Source organism: Festucalex cinctus, chromosome 16 (assembly GCF_051991245.1).
Source record: "Festucalex cinctus isolate MCC-2025b chromosome 16, RoL_Fcin_1.0, whole genome shotgun sequence".
In the NCBI taxonomy this organism is placed as follows: domain Eukaryota; kingdom Metazoa; phylum Chordata; class Actinopteri; order Syngnathiformes; family Syngnathidae; genus Festucalex; species Festucalex cinctus.
In genome coordinates, this window is record NC_135426.1 from 22087602 (window position 1) to 22102171 (window position 14570).

The 14570-nt window shown below is 44.1% G+C and overlaps 1 protein-coding gene across 6 annotated transcripts in view; it reads right to left on the reverse strand.

The window, feature by feature from the left end:
• Positions 1-13515, reverse strand: part of phf21b (PHD finger protein 21B) — a 32793-nt gene extending 19278 nt beyond the window's left edge. For 5 of the 6 annotated variants that reach the window (XM_077501459.1, XM_077501464.1, XM_077501462.1 and 2 more), the window contains exons 1-11: positions 13077-13513; positions 8921-8965; positions 6434-6694; positions 5100-5192; positions 4259-4591; positions 2909-3028; positions 2757-2808; positions 2559-2635; positions 1941-1995; positions 1341-1363; positions 41-199 (exon numbers count right to left, since the gene is read on the reverse strand). In XM_077501459.1, coding sequence (XP_077357585.1) covers positions 41-199; positions 1341-1363; positions 1941-1995; positions 2559-2635; positions 2757-2808; positions 2909-3028; positions 4259-4591; positions 5100-5192; positions 6434-6694; positions 8921-8965; positions 13077-13130 — 1272 coding nt within the window. In that variant the 5' untranslated portion in view covers positions 13131-13513. Of the gene's footprint in view, positions 1-40; positions 200-1340; positions 1364-1940; positions 1996-2558; positions 2636-2756; positions 2809-2908; positions 3029-4258; positions 4592-5099; positions 5193-6433; positions 6695-8920; positions 8966-13076 lie in introns of all 6 variants that reach the window. The other variant, XM_077501465.1, reaches the window with a different exon arrangement.
• Positions 13516-14570: the final 1055 nt, after the last annotated feature.

Below are 14570 nucleotides of genomic sequence, written 5' to 3' on the forward strand. Positions count from 1 at the left end.
CTTCCATTCGTTTCAAATCCACTCTCAGTGCCAAGCTAACCTTCTTGTGGCACTTGGAGCAGTACCAGGGGCCCCTGGGCGGGGTCTTGAGCGGCGGCTGGAGGCAGTCCGGGTGGAAGGCTCGCGGGCAGTTGTGACACGGCTGCAGCTCGCCTTCCTGGCGACACACCGCACATCGCTCGTCTTGCTCCACCTCATCCTGCGCCCACACGCCACAAACGTGATCAGAAACTAGGGCAGGGGTGTCAAACATATGGCCCGCGGGCCGGGTGAGGCCCACAAAGGGGTTTATTCCGGCCCACGAGATGATTTTGTACAGTAAAAAAATATATAATAAAATTATAAAGTCTGACTAATTAATCAGCAGTCCACAATCAAAACATAATAAATTGCCATGCAATGCTTTCTGGGAACAAAATATATATATGCAAAGCAGGTAGATTTAATACGTCCAAAGTGTTGCCACGTTCCATTTGCATTCGTGTTATTTTTCAGAACAATATGACGACGACAGTTGAACTCCGTAATTAAGGGCTGGTCCAGGAAAATCTGCGTAGAAATGACGGCAATTGTTTTGAAGTTATATACCATTTTTTTCCCAACGCGGCCCGCTTGGTAATATATTGTCCTCCATGCGGCCCCTGAACTAACATGAGTTTGACACCCCTGCGCTAGAGCATGTATCCAACCCGTGGCCAGATCCGACCAGGCACGTCTACTTTTGCAGATCAACTCTTAGTTTTTTTTATATGTGCTTAATTGGGTCGAAGTTTTCTTCACTTGTAATTAAGGCTATGCAGAAATTGCAAGTATACAGTCCTACTCCTCCACGTTAGGGTTGGGCCATGAAAGAAAATCAACCACATTTTTTCACCAAAAATCTAATTCTCACTTTGAATTGAAACTTTTTTTTTGCTTTGCTTGTAGAAAAAGCAAATGTTTAAATATATATATATATATATATATATATATATATTTTTTTTTATCTTCCACAAAAATATTTTTGCTCATTTTCCTCTTGAAAAATTAACAAAATTGGTAATAAATTAACATTACAATTAACGATGTTCTATTTCTTTCCAGTAACCACTTTTTTTTTTCTTTTTTTTGTTGTTGTCATAAACACTGCGAAAACAATTCTACTCATTACGCCTGTTCCTTAGTGGGAATTAAACACTTTAAAAAAATAAATAAATAAAAAATAAAAATAAAAACTGTCTCTAAACGGATTGTAAGTGGCCCAGCCATTATAAGGCGCGTCTGTACGACCATGTGTGGTGAGCGGGGCGAGCGGTGCGAGAGAGAGAGAGAGAGAAGCAGCGTCATGTCACATGACCTACCTTCCAGCAGAACTCCTCAGAGTCTAGCATGTGGATGGAAGCAGATCACACGTTAGGCACAGCAGACAAGCGCATGTTAAAAGGTAGCACAGGTGTTCAAAGTCATGCGCAGGCAGGTAGTAGTATTAGCTGCACAAAGCTGATGAGACAGGAGGTCAATGCTGAAGAGTACCAAATATATATATTTTTATGATTATTGGGCCACTTTTTTTGTCCGTATAAAACTTCCATATTACTTATTTCATTCAAACCATTCCCACAATAAGATTAAAAAAATAAAATAAAATACAAATAATAAAAAACAGCTACGTGTTTTGAGACATTTTCCTAGCTTCCACTTTTCCCACAACTCCCTATTTTCCATGGAGAAGAAGAATGAAAAAAATGTCATTGCACCAATTTCAGCAATTGTCATCATGACGACTTGGATTGAGTATTTGTTACTTCTTCAATTGTCCACATTTTGCTCCATTCTACGTCAACTCTTCAGCATTCACACACTATTTCATTGTCTGCTTATGAATATTGTGATGATTATTGCCACTTCACACCTTTTCGACATGCATGTGACACGTTAGCTTAGCACAGCGCTTGTGTTACCTCGTGCCGACAGGAAGAGTGAGCTGTTCAGGTAATGCGACGGCAGACGTTTGCGCTGTGGAAAAACAGAAGCCACACCTGAGTCATGTCTTATTTTGATGATGTCATCACCACCAAAATATTCCCCAGAGGTGGACAATTTACAAAATTTTGCTGGTCTGTCATTCATCGTGGCCTGGGCACCCATCCGTCGTCATTTTGTTTCCAAGCCGACCTAAACTGTACTCACCAGTCCGTCATTATTTTAACCACGCTTCTGTCAGCCAGTCCATCATCATCAGTCTTTCATCAACATCAGTGTTTGCCAGGCATACATTTCGCATCTTTTTCCAGTTTCGCGCATTTCATTTTGCTCCTATACATTTCACAGTCGCGTGCCATGAGTAACAAAATCTAAACCCTCTGGTGTCTCACACTTTTTTTACACTTAACCCACAAAATGGCGAGACACATACACAAAGGAGCAGCGAAATGGAAGTTTGTCAGACTGAGGAGGTATCGTTGGTATTGGTCAGTGCTCAGTCCATCAGTTTTTGTTGTTGTTTCCCCATCATCAAATCGTATGTCCGTCGGCACTGATGGAATGCCACCTCTGATAATCCCAAAACTAAAAAGTACCTCTGGTTCAAAGAGGTTGCTGTAGGCGGGGTTAGCTGTGCTTCGCCTTTTCCTCTCCTGCCTCTTCAGCTGGATTTCTACAAATACACAAAGCAAAATGTCAACAAGTACACGTCACACAAACCCATAACCAGACACACGCGGGTCTAACATAAGCGGGCTGGGACATGCGTGTGTATGTGTGGAGGTCGGGGTCACCTTCCAGGTGCTCGTTGGTGACGAGTCCCAGCGCAACCATGAAGGAAATTTTCTGCGAGAAACGAGAGATCATCAGTGACGTCATCATAGGAATCCTGAGCACTTCCTGTCAAAAGAGGAACCTCCACCCCCGCCTCCACACACACACACACCTCTGGGTCCTCATCGTTCTTCTTGTGGGAGGGGGAGCAGGGGGGAGCGGACGCAGGCTCTTGTGACGGGAGGGACCCCCCTTCGCTGCTGCTGGGCGCCTGAGGTTGGATGATGATTACCTAATAACACACGCACATATGGTCACCCGTCATCCTAATAGTGCGAATGTGTGAGTGACTGTGGGGCTGCACGAGTGAGTGTGTATGAGTGGGCGTGAGTGTGGGAGGAAGTACCGGTAATCGTCAGTGAGTGAGTGAGTGAATTGTAAGTGCAAGTGTGTGTCAATGAATAGAGTGGAGTGGTGTGCGATACTGCAAATTTTGGTACCGATCCGATACCAAGTAAATACGGGGCCAGTATCGCCGACACCAATACTTTCCGAGTGGTTATCGGGAAAAAATAAATAAATAAATGATCATATACTGTTCAGAACAGGGCTGGGCAAACTCGCTCCTCAGGGGCTGGAGTCCTGCAGGTTTTGGATGTTTCCCTTCTCCAACACAGCTGATATATGATCAGCTTATGAGCAAGCTCTGCATAAGCCTGATAACGACACTGTTGATTGGAATCAGCTTGTGTGGAAAAGAGGGAAACCTCCAAAACCTGCCTGCCCCTGGTTCAGAAACTAGAAAAATAAAATAAAATTCTGCCTTCCTTGTACTTTTGTGGATTTATCATGCAGCAAATATATAGCAAAACAACTTATAAAACCAATTCTTTTTTTAAGTACAATACTGGATGTATTCAGCCAATCTATTACAACAGGGGCAGGCGTCAAGGGCCGAAGTCCTGCAGGTTCTGGAGGTTTCCCTCCTCCAACAAGCTGATTCCAATCAACAGGATCATTATCAGGATTATGCAGCGCTTGCTGATGAGCTGATCATATATCAGCTGTGTTGGAATAGGGAAACATCGACACCGAGTTTTCCCAGCCCTGTACTACAAAGATGAGATGCTAAATCACGTGACAGCACACAATCAAGGCAAAGAAGGGGGGGAGGGAGAGCGGGAGGAAGTCTGGCTGTGCCTGCCGTGAAACGTCTGATATCTGTTTGACCAACCCACAGCAGTGCATAAAAGAGCCAAACAAAGTAAACTACTAGATCGATATTATAGTGCCAGTATCAATCTGACATCGATATTGATTGGGTATCGATAATATCGATATTTGAATCGATCCCATCTGACCATTTCTCTATATGAAAGAGTGGCTATCTATGAGTTGAGAAATGTGTGAGTGAGTCCAAGTGCGTGTCATACTAATAGCATCGTGCTAAACGGACAGCAGTTTGATGGTGCGTGCGTGCGAACATGTGTGCCATTGAACAACGCCGGTGCGTGCGTCTGACCTTGACAGCCTCGCTGACGGCAGCCACTCCGTTGGCATTGGCCGGCGATGCGGCGATGATGGCGTAGGCCACCCCAGCCCCCGTCCCGGCCCCACCAGAGGCGTGTTGGGCGGGGCCGCCTGAGTCGAGGGCCGGGGTGGCGCCGGCGAGCGCGAGGGCCGGGGGCGTGCCGCTGTCGTAAGGCTGCCGGCGAGGGCCAAGGGTGCAGTTGGGGGTGGGTAGGGTGGGGCCCGTGTGGGTGAGCACAGAGGTGGTGTGCGATCGCGGGGGCTGGGGGGGCTCCTGGCACGGACTGCGGGGAAGGCTGTCGGGAATCAGGGTCTTTGGCCTGACCTGAGCACACGCAAATAGACACACACACAGCTCAACAATACATACATACATTCATTAGAACTCTTTTATTTTTTTATTTAGCGATTTTGATGCGGATTGTTTTGTTACAAACATAAGACATGTAGCGATGCTAATTTTCTCCCTTTTCAGTCTAATGAGACCACAAACAAACCCTAAGAAGCATCTTAAGTTAGTAGCTGGTCGGAGGCCGTCAGCAATAAGCGCCTGTGCAGAAACAACATATTGGCTCTGGCAACTTCCAGGTGGTACAAATATGTATTATTTTATTAATTAAATTAGCTTTGACGCATGCATTTTTTCATCAATCAATTTTTGTGGTCAATCCGACCAACATGGTTGATTTTTTTTCCCCAGCCCTACATACAACAAAAACAAAGAAATTGACCTCACAGCTCCAAAGAGGGGACTATATGTATTTGTGTGTATGAATGAGTGAATGTGTGTCATGTAGCTTTGTTGACATGCCACTGTGAGCGTGGGCAAGTACCTGAGGTAGCACGCTGGCAGCCTGACCAGCCAGCCGGTGCAGTGAGCTGACTTGAGGCACCTTGATGGGAACTGAGCTGAGCGAGCCCAACATCTGCCAGACACAAATTCAAAATCATGATGTCATCAGCACACTCATCATGATGTCACAGCAAAAATGGCTGCCAGCAGGAAATCACTCACACATGTACACCCCCCCCCCCCCCCCCCACACACACACACAATTGTGCTAACGCGATTGAAAGCACGCACACTAACACACACTAGTAAAATATATTGTGCATGAGTTGGTGGTGTTGCACTTGCACCTGCTGCCGTGTCCTGACTTCCTGCAACAAAGAAGCTGTGCTATGATTGGCTGACACTCAGCAAACAAACGAGGTAACTTTTCCAATCTATTGCCTGCCCCTCCCCCTTCTTCTTCTGTGGTTCTGCTGTGTTGTACTGCAGAGCCACTCGCCAGGAGGGGGAGGGGGACAGAGGGTGAGGTGGGACTAGGCCAGTTCCCATGGCAACCACACTGAAGGAAATTCTTGCAGAATAAGAGCTTTTATTTTCCTAATTGCGCCTATTTTCTCCCAAGTCGAGCACCTTGGGGGTGGGGTGAGGGGGTACCAACTGCGTCCACCACTCACTTCCTGTTTACATTTCTGTCCCCCAAAGTCATCATTGTGTGTGCTTGTAACACTATGCCTGCTGCTCCTGCAGAGGTCGCTGCACCTCCTTTGCACACATGACCGAAACAATAAGGTCAGCGTGTGTGCGTCAAGTAGCACAAAAAGAAGGTGAAAAAGACGACGACGCAGCGGCAGCTGTTTTTGTTCCTCCATTTGGCTGTGCTGACCCCCGACCAGCAGGACTGAGCAGTTTCCATGGCAACAGTGCTCCTCAGCACTCATTCAATCATTCTCTCATCCGTTCACTCAATCAATCTTGCGCTCGCTGGCTGGCTCGCTCAGTGGGAAAAGCTGGAAAAACTTGCAATGTGGAAAATCCAAACGCTGCTCCGTGTGAATGCACATGGGAACATCTTACATCTTACTCCAAATGACATGTTGAATGGCACGTTCTGTTACTAGCTGTTGTGTTGTGTGTGTTTAACCTGTTGTGTGTTCGGTTAACTTACAAGTTCAATTTTGGGTATTAATTCTTGCATGTTAAATGAGGTGCTACAAGTCTGTTTTATGTTGTTTTATACATTGCACGTTAAAAGTTTAATTGCAGGTGTTAGTTGTTGTAAATATGTTACATGTTGCGTTACAATTATATGTCACATTTTCATCTTCGATGTGAGAAAGCAAGCAACGCACGCAGGGAGGTGGATGACATGATTACCTGCGTCGGAGGAAGCTCCAGGGCCCTCCTGGTGCCCAGCGGGTGACCTCCGACCCCAAGCGCCACCCTGCTACCCGTCTGCAGGTTGACGGGCGCAGTCTGCGGCGGCTCCGAAACGGGCGCCTTCTGCCCGTTGAGGTGCGATGTCGTCACGACGGGAGCCTTGGCAGGCACTACAGAGATGGCGATGGCCTGGCTGGGGGGCTTGATGAGGGACAGCTGCTTGCTTGCGCCCACCGGACAACTCCGCACCGCCAACTTCTGCACACACACAGATTTTAAAGTGACACTTGCAACGGGGAAGTGACGAGGTGCTGTGATATAAAGTCCGCATGATTGCCACACATTCTAGAACACACAATTTAACAAACAAAATGTGCATGTAAATTAACATTTATCGAGTCTGGAAAAACTATAGTGTCCATTTTGGTCATGGAGCATTGAGTCGATAGAGAATTAATGGTGAGAGGTCTACTTGCATATGATACAAAAAATTACACAAAGACAAAAACACACAACTACAGACCATAGAGTTAACAAGTGCCCGTGGTAGAGACCCACCCCCGCTTAATTGATACAAGCATTGTCATGACAACAAGACAATGTGACTGCCAAGTTTCCAACATAAATGCTACATGGCCCAAACAAGACAAGTGACAAGCATGTTGCTAACTTGTTAAAAGTCAGGATAGGCCTTCTCCCCACCTCACTTGGATATTGATTTAGAAAAATTAAATTTCCAATCTGATCTGAAGATGTGCGATATATATATATATATATATATATATATATATTGTGATTAGTGAGACAAGCTCTTAAATTTGCACAAAGCAACTCAAACAATGAAATCAATTAAGCACCAAGGCCGAGAAAACCTGACAATGACGTCAGGCAAGCTCAAAGGTCAAAGTTGATGAGGTTAAGAGGTCAGGAGTCCAATGCTCTCTACATAACCTCAGGACCGGAGACAATCTTCTTTTCTCAATCCACACTCAAAGGGTCTCTCCAGAAAATCACATTTCCTCTACATCATGCCATCTTTCCTTAACCTTCCTTGGATTATGTAATCTTATCAATAAGAAATTAAAAGGTGCTTCCTTCCGAACATAGGAAAGGACGGCACACTTTCACACGAATTGGACTCCACTTTTCCTAACTCACATCATTGTGCAACGGCAAGTATTGATGACGCAAGTCTCTAGCTTGCGGACTTCACCTGCAAAATATCAATTAAAGGAAAAACAAACAAACCAATACTAGGATCTATGATGACTTTCTATTGATTTTGGAATTGCACACAAATAAATAATGAAAATATGTTCATAATTCTATTATTGTTTGTGTGTAACAACACCTTCCCTTTTGCTTTGACTATCCAGTTGTGACAAATAAGTTGTATTACTATTTTTATTATATTAGTGTTTTGTTTTTTTTGTTAAACAAAAATAAGTCTTAATGTCATGAGCGGGAAACCCCAGCGCCTTTGTGTCATCTGTTAATTATGTCAGTACCGTTAAGAATTGTGGTAATATCCTTTGGTAAAGATGGGTTAGAAGTAACCCTTGCTAAAGGTGGCATACAGGCACTTTTCCTAAACATTAGTAGAATTACTTCCGGGTCATCTTGTTTAGATAGGATAGGAAAGGAAATTTTATAGGCAAAAACAACAATCCAAAGAGGCCCAAAGTCAACATTTGGATACTTTGTCTTTGGGTGGTGGGGGGGCCACAAAAGGGAGTGAGGGAAGGGGGACTAATCTGGGGTGGGGGGGTAACCGAAGCCCAGCAGATGGACTTCCACAAACAATAGAGGCCGACAGATGCAACCACAATACACACAAACAGACACGTGTGTGTGCGTGCGCGTGTGTGGTCATGTCTATGTATTTATGTGTGTGCATGCATGTCTGTACGTGTGCTCATGCGTGTATGCCGGCATGCCTGTGTGCCTAAAACTGCAACGACTGATGTATACCAAGAAGAGTGTTATCATAGTGATATCATATCAAGTGAGTCTTTGCCAGTAACATTTATTCAAATGGTCATCATCATCATCATCATCATCATCATCATCATCATCATCATGGTCTTGTGTTAACAGACATGAGAAGTTTGTATGGCCCCGGGGACAAAAGATCAGTCCCCACCCAGGCTCCCTCCCCCTCCCTCTTCAACTACTACTACTGCTTCGACTCATGAGGAGGAGCAAGAAGGGGGGGGGGGGGGGGGGGGGGGGGGGGGGGCTTCCGCCGTGATGACGCTGAAGATGACGCCCCCGTGAGGTGGCGGGCGTTGCCGTTCCACAAGTTGCCACGGCAACCACAACAGATGCCACAAAGTTGTGCAGGTAATTTGTATTCATTAAATAGGTAAAGACAATTTGAGATAGGAGTGTTTTGAGTTACGAGTGTCAATTGTATTTGTGTGAAAAAAAACAACAAAACGTCAAGATGAAGAACAATTGGACAAGTACTGAGTGCCCGCCTACCTGCCCATTGGGAAGTTCATTCAGGCCTTTGCACAGCGTCGGATTCTGCAAAATAAACACAAACCATCATTAGCATCAACATGCTAACATCCAGTCAGTCACGTGATACGATGGTGACCATACCCCACCTGACCATGAGAAAATTAGACCAATAACTGCACGTACTTACTGACATGCATGCATGCACTTACTCACATACACATATAGACGCACACACTCAGTGAAAATCCCAAGCATGACTTCTGGTCACAACCCAAAACAGAAGAATCACTGTAAGAATGACATCTTGTTTCCATGGCAACCATGGCTTGCATTCGTGTCAAAAGTACCAGTTTCACTTTTCACCTTTGACCTTTATGAGTCTGCAACACAACCAGCACCTGGCCAGCCAAAACAGAATCGGCGGCCGTTGCCGTGGAGACGGACCCTGTCTTTACAAGACGTTCACGTCAGTCACCAACTCGGACGCTAAAAGTGAGTCGCTTGTTTTCATCGTGCGCGTAGATGACGACAGCTGTCATTTAGCCAATCGAGATGGTCCTTCACTTGAAGGTTGTTTCAAGGTCGCACTCTCCTCCCATTTGTCATTGGATTTTCTGCACTGGTAATTGTAAATAAAGGGAAGAACATTGAAAACGATACAAGATTTATTGAAATTAATTATTATTATTTATAAGAAAGGGAAAAACAGAATAATCCATTTTTAAAATAACCAAGACGACAAGTTACAATTACAGCTTCGAAGTTTCATTTGTTCACATGCATGAAGTTAAAGGCCAAAAATCTGTACCAACCCTCAAAAACACCGCCAAACTTTTGGATGCGTTTTTAATTAATCGGGAAAGCTAGCGCTCCATTTCTATTGATATGCTTTTCCTGAATGTTGGGAATTTTGTAACACTTTGGTGAGCGACATCGTCATGGGCGTGGCTAGGTGAGCGGCATCTTGTCATGACATTTCAACAAACGGTTGAAAGTGAATCAGTGATTGCAGCTCTTCATATCGTTGTATTGTTCCTTCTTAACAAAAACACTCAAGTAAATGTGAAAAGTATGTTGCAGTAGAACGACTAACAACTACATAAATCAGAAAAATACTTCAGTACATTTAACAGAGTAAATGAAGCGCATCACTCCCCAACGCTGAGCAACACTTGATGACGGCATAACTTTTAGAGGCTTCCAAATTTGATCAGAAAAAAATAAAATAAAAAATACAACATCATCACTAAGCTTGCTTGTCTACTGGCACTTTTTACAGGCCGAAGTTAACACAGATGAAAAGGATCACGTTAGCAGTGAGCTAAGCTTGTATGAGGTGTAGATGATATTTACTTTTTATCCCCCCCCCCCCAAAAAAAAATCTTTACGCTCCCTAGAGTACAAGAAGCAGCCGTAACCATGGTTACACATCAAGGACTGACTGTGTGGACGTGTTGACATACATTTATTATTATACTGGCGGCCTGAGTGCGCCTCTTCTATAAATACATCATTCAGGTATAACACATATCTAGGTATGTATACATATATATGTGGATAGGTATTACCCATGTATTATGCACACTAATATGTGGAGAGAGAGACAGAACTTTAAAATGTACCGTTTTACAAAAAGGGCTAAAATTAGTAACGCTCAATTGTTCATAACGCAATTTAGTACTTACTAAACAACACTGAAGTTTTAGCGCTTCAATAGAACCCATCTCAAATTTGTTCAAAAATGCTAATTAGCTAATAAACTTTTTTTTCCGTTTAGTTTTTTTTATATTCACCTAAATATGTACACAACAAGATTCAAATGAAATGAAACATGCACCTAACCTAACCTTAAGAGATTATGCGTCGGATGGCTGGAAATTAGCAGAAAAACAGACAAATAAATACTATGATTTAACATTTAATGAACTTTTTAAAACTATTTATTGAGCTTAACTCTTGTTTCCATATTTAGTTTGTTTGATAACTTATTACCTTTCACCACTTAAGTCATTTCCATCACTTTGGGAGGAAATCTTGTTCAAAATTTTTGTACCATTCAAAATATGGTTGCTGATTTATTTATTTTTTCTCCTTCCTGTTTATTAGGGAAAATATGGACAATTGACTGAATATGAATGAGTCTGCATTAAAACACCCGAAGATGCTTGATGCTTTCAAATTTATTTTTTAATGACAAATGCCCTTATATAGCAGAATATAAATCATTCAAGATGTGTCATTTGAGTGTTTTAATGTTACGCATCTCAAATTTGTTCTAAAAAGTTGAGTTTGTAACGTCTTCCTGTAGAAAATGACCAAATGTGGACAGCTCACAGAAATGGAACGTATTAGAGCGCTTCATGATGCTGGATGCGGTCTAGGATTTTGGTCATCTGTTATACTGTAATACATGAGTTATTATTTACACAACGCCTAGTCAAAAGTGTGACAGTCTGATGCAGAAGAAGGGCAAACATCAAGTCACATGTCTTGTAGGAAATGTGTCCCTCCCCAACCCAAGACAGAAAATGTATGAAGCAAAGGTGACATTTTGTTGCTAAAGCAGAAGACGTGTTAAAAAAAGAAAGAAAAAAAGAAAAGAAAATGGAAAGAAAAAAGCCAGCATTTCTGTGCAGTGCTGAGTGGGCTTTCTGTGGCTGCCACCCCTCCCCCTTCCTCTACACCCCCCCCACACACACACACACATCCCAAAACAGCATCAAAGCAATCAAAATGGTAATGTTCGCCATGAATGGGCCCCCCCCCCTCCCTCCAACCTCCTCCTCGGCTAAACTCTGCAGACTTTTTGCTCTCATGTTGTTAGGGTGGGGGGGGGGGGGGGGAGCACCCCTTCTTTCGCAAAATGGACGCTTCCACTATATATGAGAGAGCGAGAGAGAGAGCGAGAATTAAAAAAAGAAAAAAAAAGCACGTCTTGAACGAGTGCTTGAAGAAACATTCCACAGCAAAAGTGGGTCGATTCAAGTCAGGCAGCTCGAGTAACACGATATCGACGCTCTTTTTTTTTCCTCCTCATTTTCAAGTCCTGCTCCACATAAACACATAAAACATACAACTTGTGTGCGCCGTTCTTGGCACGGCGCCCTCCGGAGGGGCGGTGCAGGCGGAGCCGGCGGCGGGGCGGTGCTGCGGAGGGAGCTGGCCAAGGTGCTGAAACCGGCCGCCGCTGGCATTCCGTCCCTCATCCCGGCACCTGCCGACAGCCAGCAAACGCAGCCACTCGCCGCGGAGACGAGGAGAACAAGGCCATCGGGCCGCCATCAAGAGTAAAAAGAGTGAACCGAGTGAAAGCGTCGTCCTGCACCAATCACAAGGCGGCGCTGGCATCACGTGACCCAGAAGCAATCATACCAGCGGACTAACTGCAAACTCGCATCAAAATGGGGGACGAAAAAGACGTCAAAAGGCGAAGTGGCCCGGCCGCCGTTAACGTCAACTTTGCTCTATGAAAGTCCCCCGAAGAGTGTTTGGAGTTAGCCGAGTGGCTAGTGAGTTAGCTCGCCGCTCAAACACATCGAAAAGCTCAAAATGGACGCTAATAATTGTCAGCAAGTTTAAAGAGCACAACCCACACACATACACACACACACACACACAAAAAAAAAAAAGGAAAAACGAAAACTGACAGAAAAAAACACAACAAACTTGACGTGACTATACACAAACGTAATTAGCTTTTTGCAGCAAAGCCAAGCGACGCTAGGACGAGCCCAAAAGATTTGTGGAAAAATAAAGTTTGTCTCACAAACACGCACACACACTCGTCTAATCGCCGGCCTGGTGGATGTTTGTGGCAGTGGGGGAGAAAAGAAAACGGCGTCTTCAGCTACGAGCTGTGCTTGTGCATGTTGACACAAGTAGTTGCGAGAAAGTGACTCAAGTTGTTGTTGTGTGTGAGGGGAACAAAGCGGCCATGGATGTTTCTTGTCCCTCATAAATATTCAGCTCGCGTCCGAGCACAGCGCCGCATTAGCTGGGCTTCTTCTTCTTGCTCGTCGACCACAAACAAACTACGGGCAAGCGAGCGAAACGAGGCCGAACGGCAGCAAGTGTTGCCCGAAGTGATAGAGCGGCCGACATTGCTTTTCACCTCCTTCACGTCCTCCACGAGAATGAAGAACACCAACACGGCGGCGGCGCTGCTGCTGCTTACCTGATGACATTGGATTTCCACTTTGAGCGCCTCTTGCAGGCCTTGTACTTCCATGTTCCGTCCACAAAAGCACTTTGCTCACAGTTTCGACGCGAGCGACGCCAACTTTGGGGCCAATTTGGGCTTTTTTCGAGCGACAATAACAAGCCAAAGAAGAACTAGTCGGCACGGAGAGCAAGTTGTCGCTTCTTCTTTTGCAGCCCGGGACTCATCACCGACTTTCCGCCCGTCTCTAAAAGTGCTCGGAAGCCGCCACAAAGGCGTCGAGCGCCGGATGGCTGCTCTCCGGGATATGAGCGAGTGACCCGGGCTCTGACGGGGGGGCTGCCGCGTTGCCTTTTCCACTAATTTAAGTTGAAAAGCGGGGTCTAGATTGTGTCCGAGTACGCGGCTTGATTTCACTTTGCCTGGGGAAAAGTTGTGCTTCGGCTGTCAATGGTGAGTCTCCAGTACCCGGATGGAGCACATGGGGAGCAGCCCCGCCCCTACCCGCGAACGGCGCGTGCGCATTCGGTCCCGAATGCACGATGGTTTGCTTTCAAATGGCCAACAAATCACAAACTACTTCATACGCATCATCACTGTTGATTTTCTTAATCCGCCCCTCACAACAAAAAAAAAAACGGACATTAAAGTAATCAAATACAAAATTGGCACAACGAACGCACAGTAAAACACAAAACATTATTCGTTTATTTTACTAGTCTAATACTTGGATATTGTTCCTTGTCAAATCTTTGTTTTGATCATGTTCATTGATAAAAATGAATGAAAATGAAATCCTCTTTTTTTTTTTCTTTTTTTTTTTGATACATACGAAATTTTACCTTGACCTCTGTATTTGACCCAACACAGCGGACATACTTTTAAGTAGCACCCACTGGAGCGTCCAGGAAGTGGTTCAGGTTACCCATATAAATGAATCTAAAGCACTTACTAAAGTACATTATTACAAGTGAAAGCAGCAAGAGTAAAAGTTTATAGTTATGAGTGAAAATAGTAGTATTGCTCATAGTGAAACTAGTAGTTAGTTGTAAAAGTACAGTCATAGTACTATCAAATTATGTACATGTATTCACAAGCAAAAACAGTTATACTAGTGAAAGCAATTTGTTACGGTCTTGTGAAAGCTGTAAAAGTATACAGTACATTTGTATAGCGTATAATAGTAAAAGTACAGAAGTGAAAGCAGATTTGTTCAAGTCTCGTTACTCGTAAAAGTACAGTAAATAGTTACGAAACTTACGACTTAATAATTTCTATTGTTAGTAGTGAAAATAGTGCAAGCATCGCAACTGAAAGTAGCTTTCAGTGTTACTCATTAAAGTAACTAGAGAAGTATAAAGGCCTACAGTAGTTACTAGTGCAAATAATTGCTGGTAGTAAAATATAGAGTACAAAGTGTCTACCTAAATTAGCTGTTAAAGTACAAGTATATACAAGTAGAAGTGCAAATAGTTATGTTGTTAATTGTGAAAACAGAAAGAGTATAAA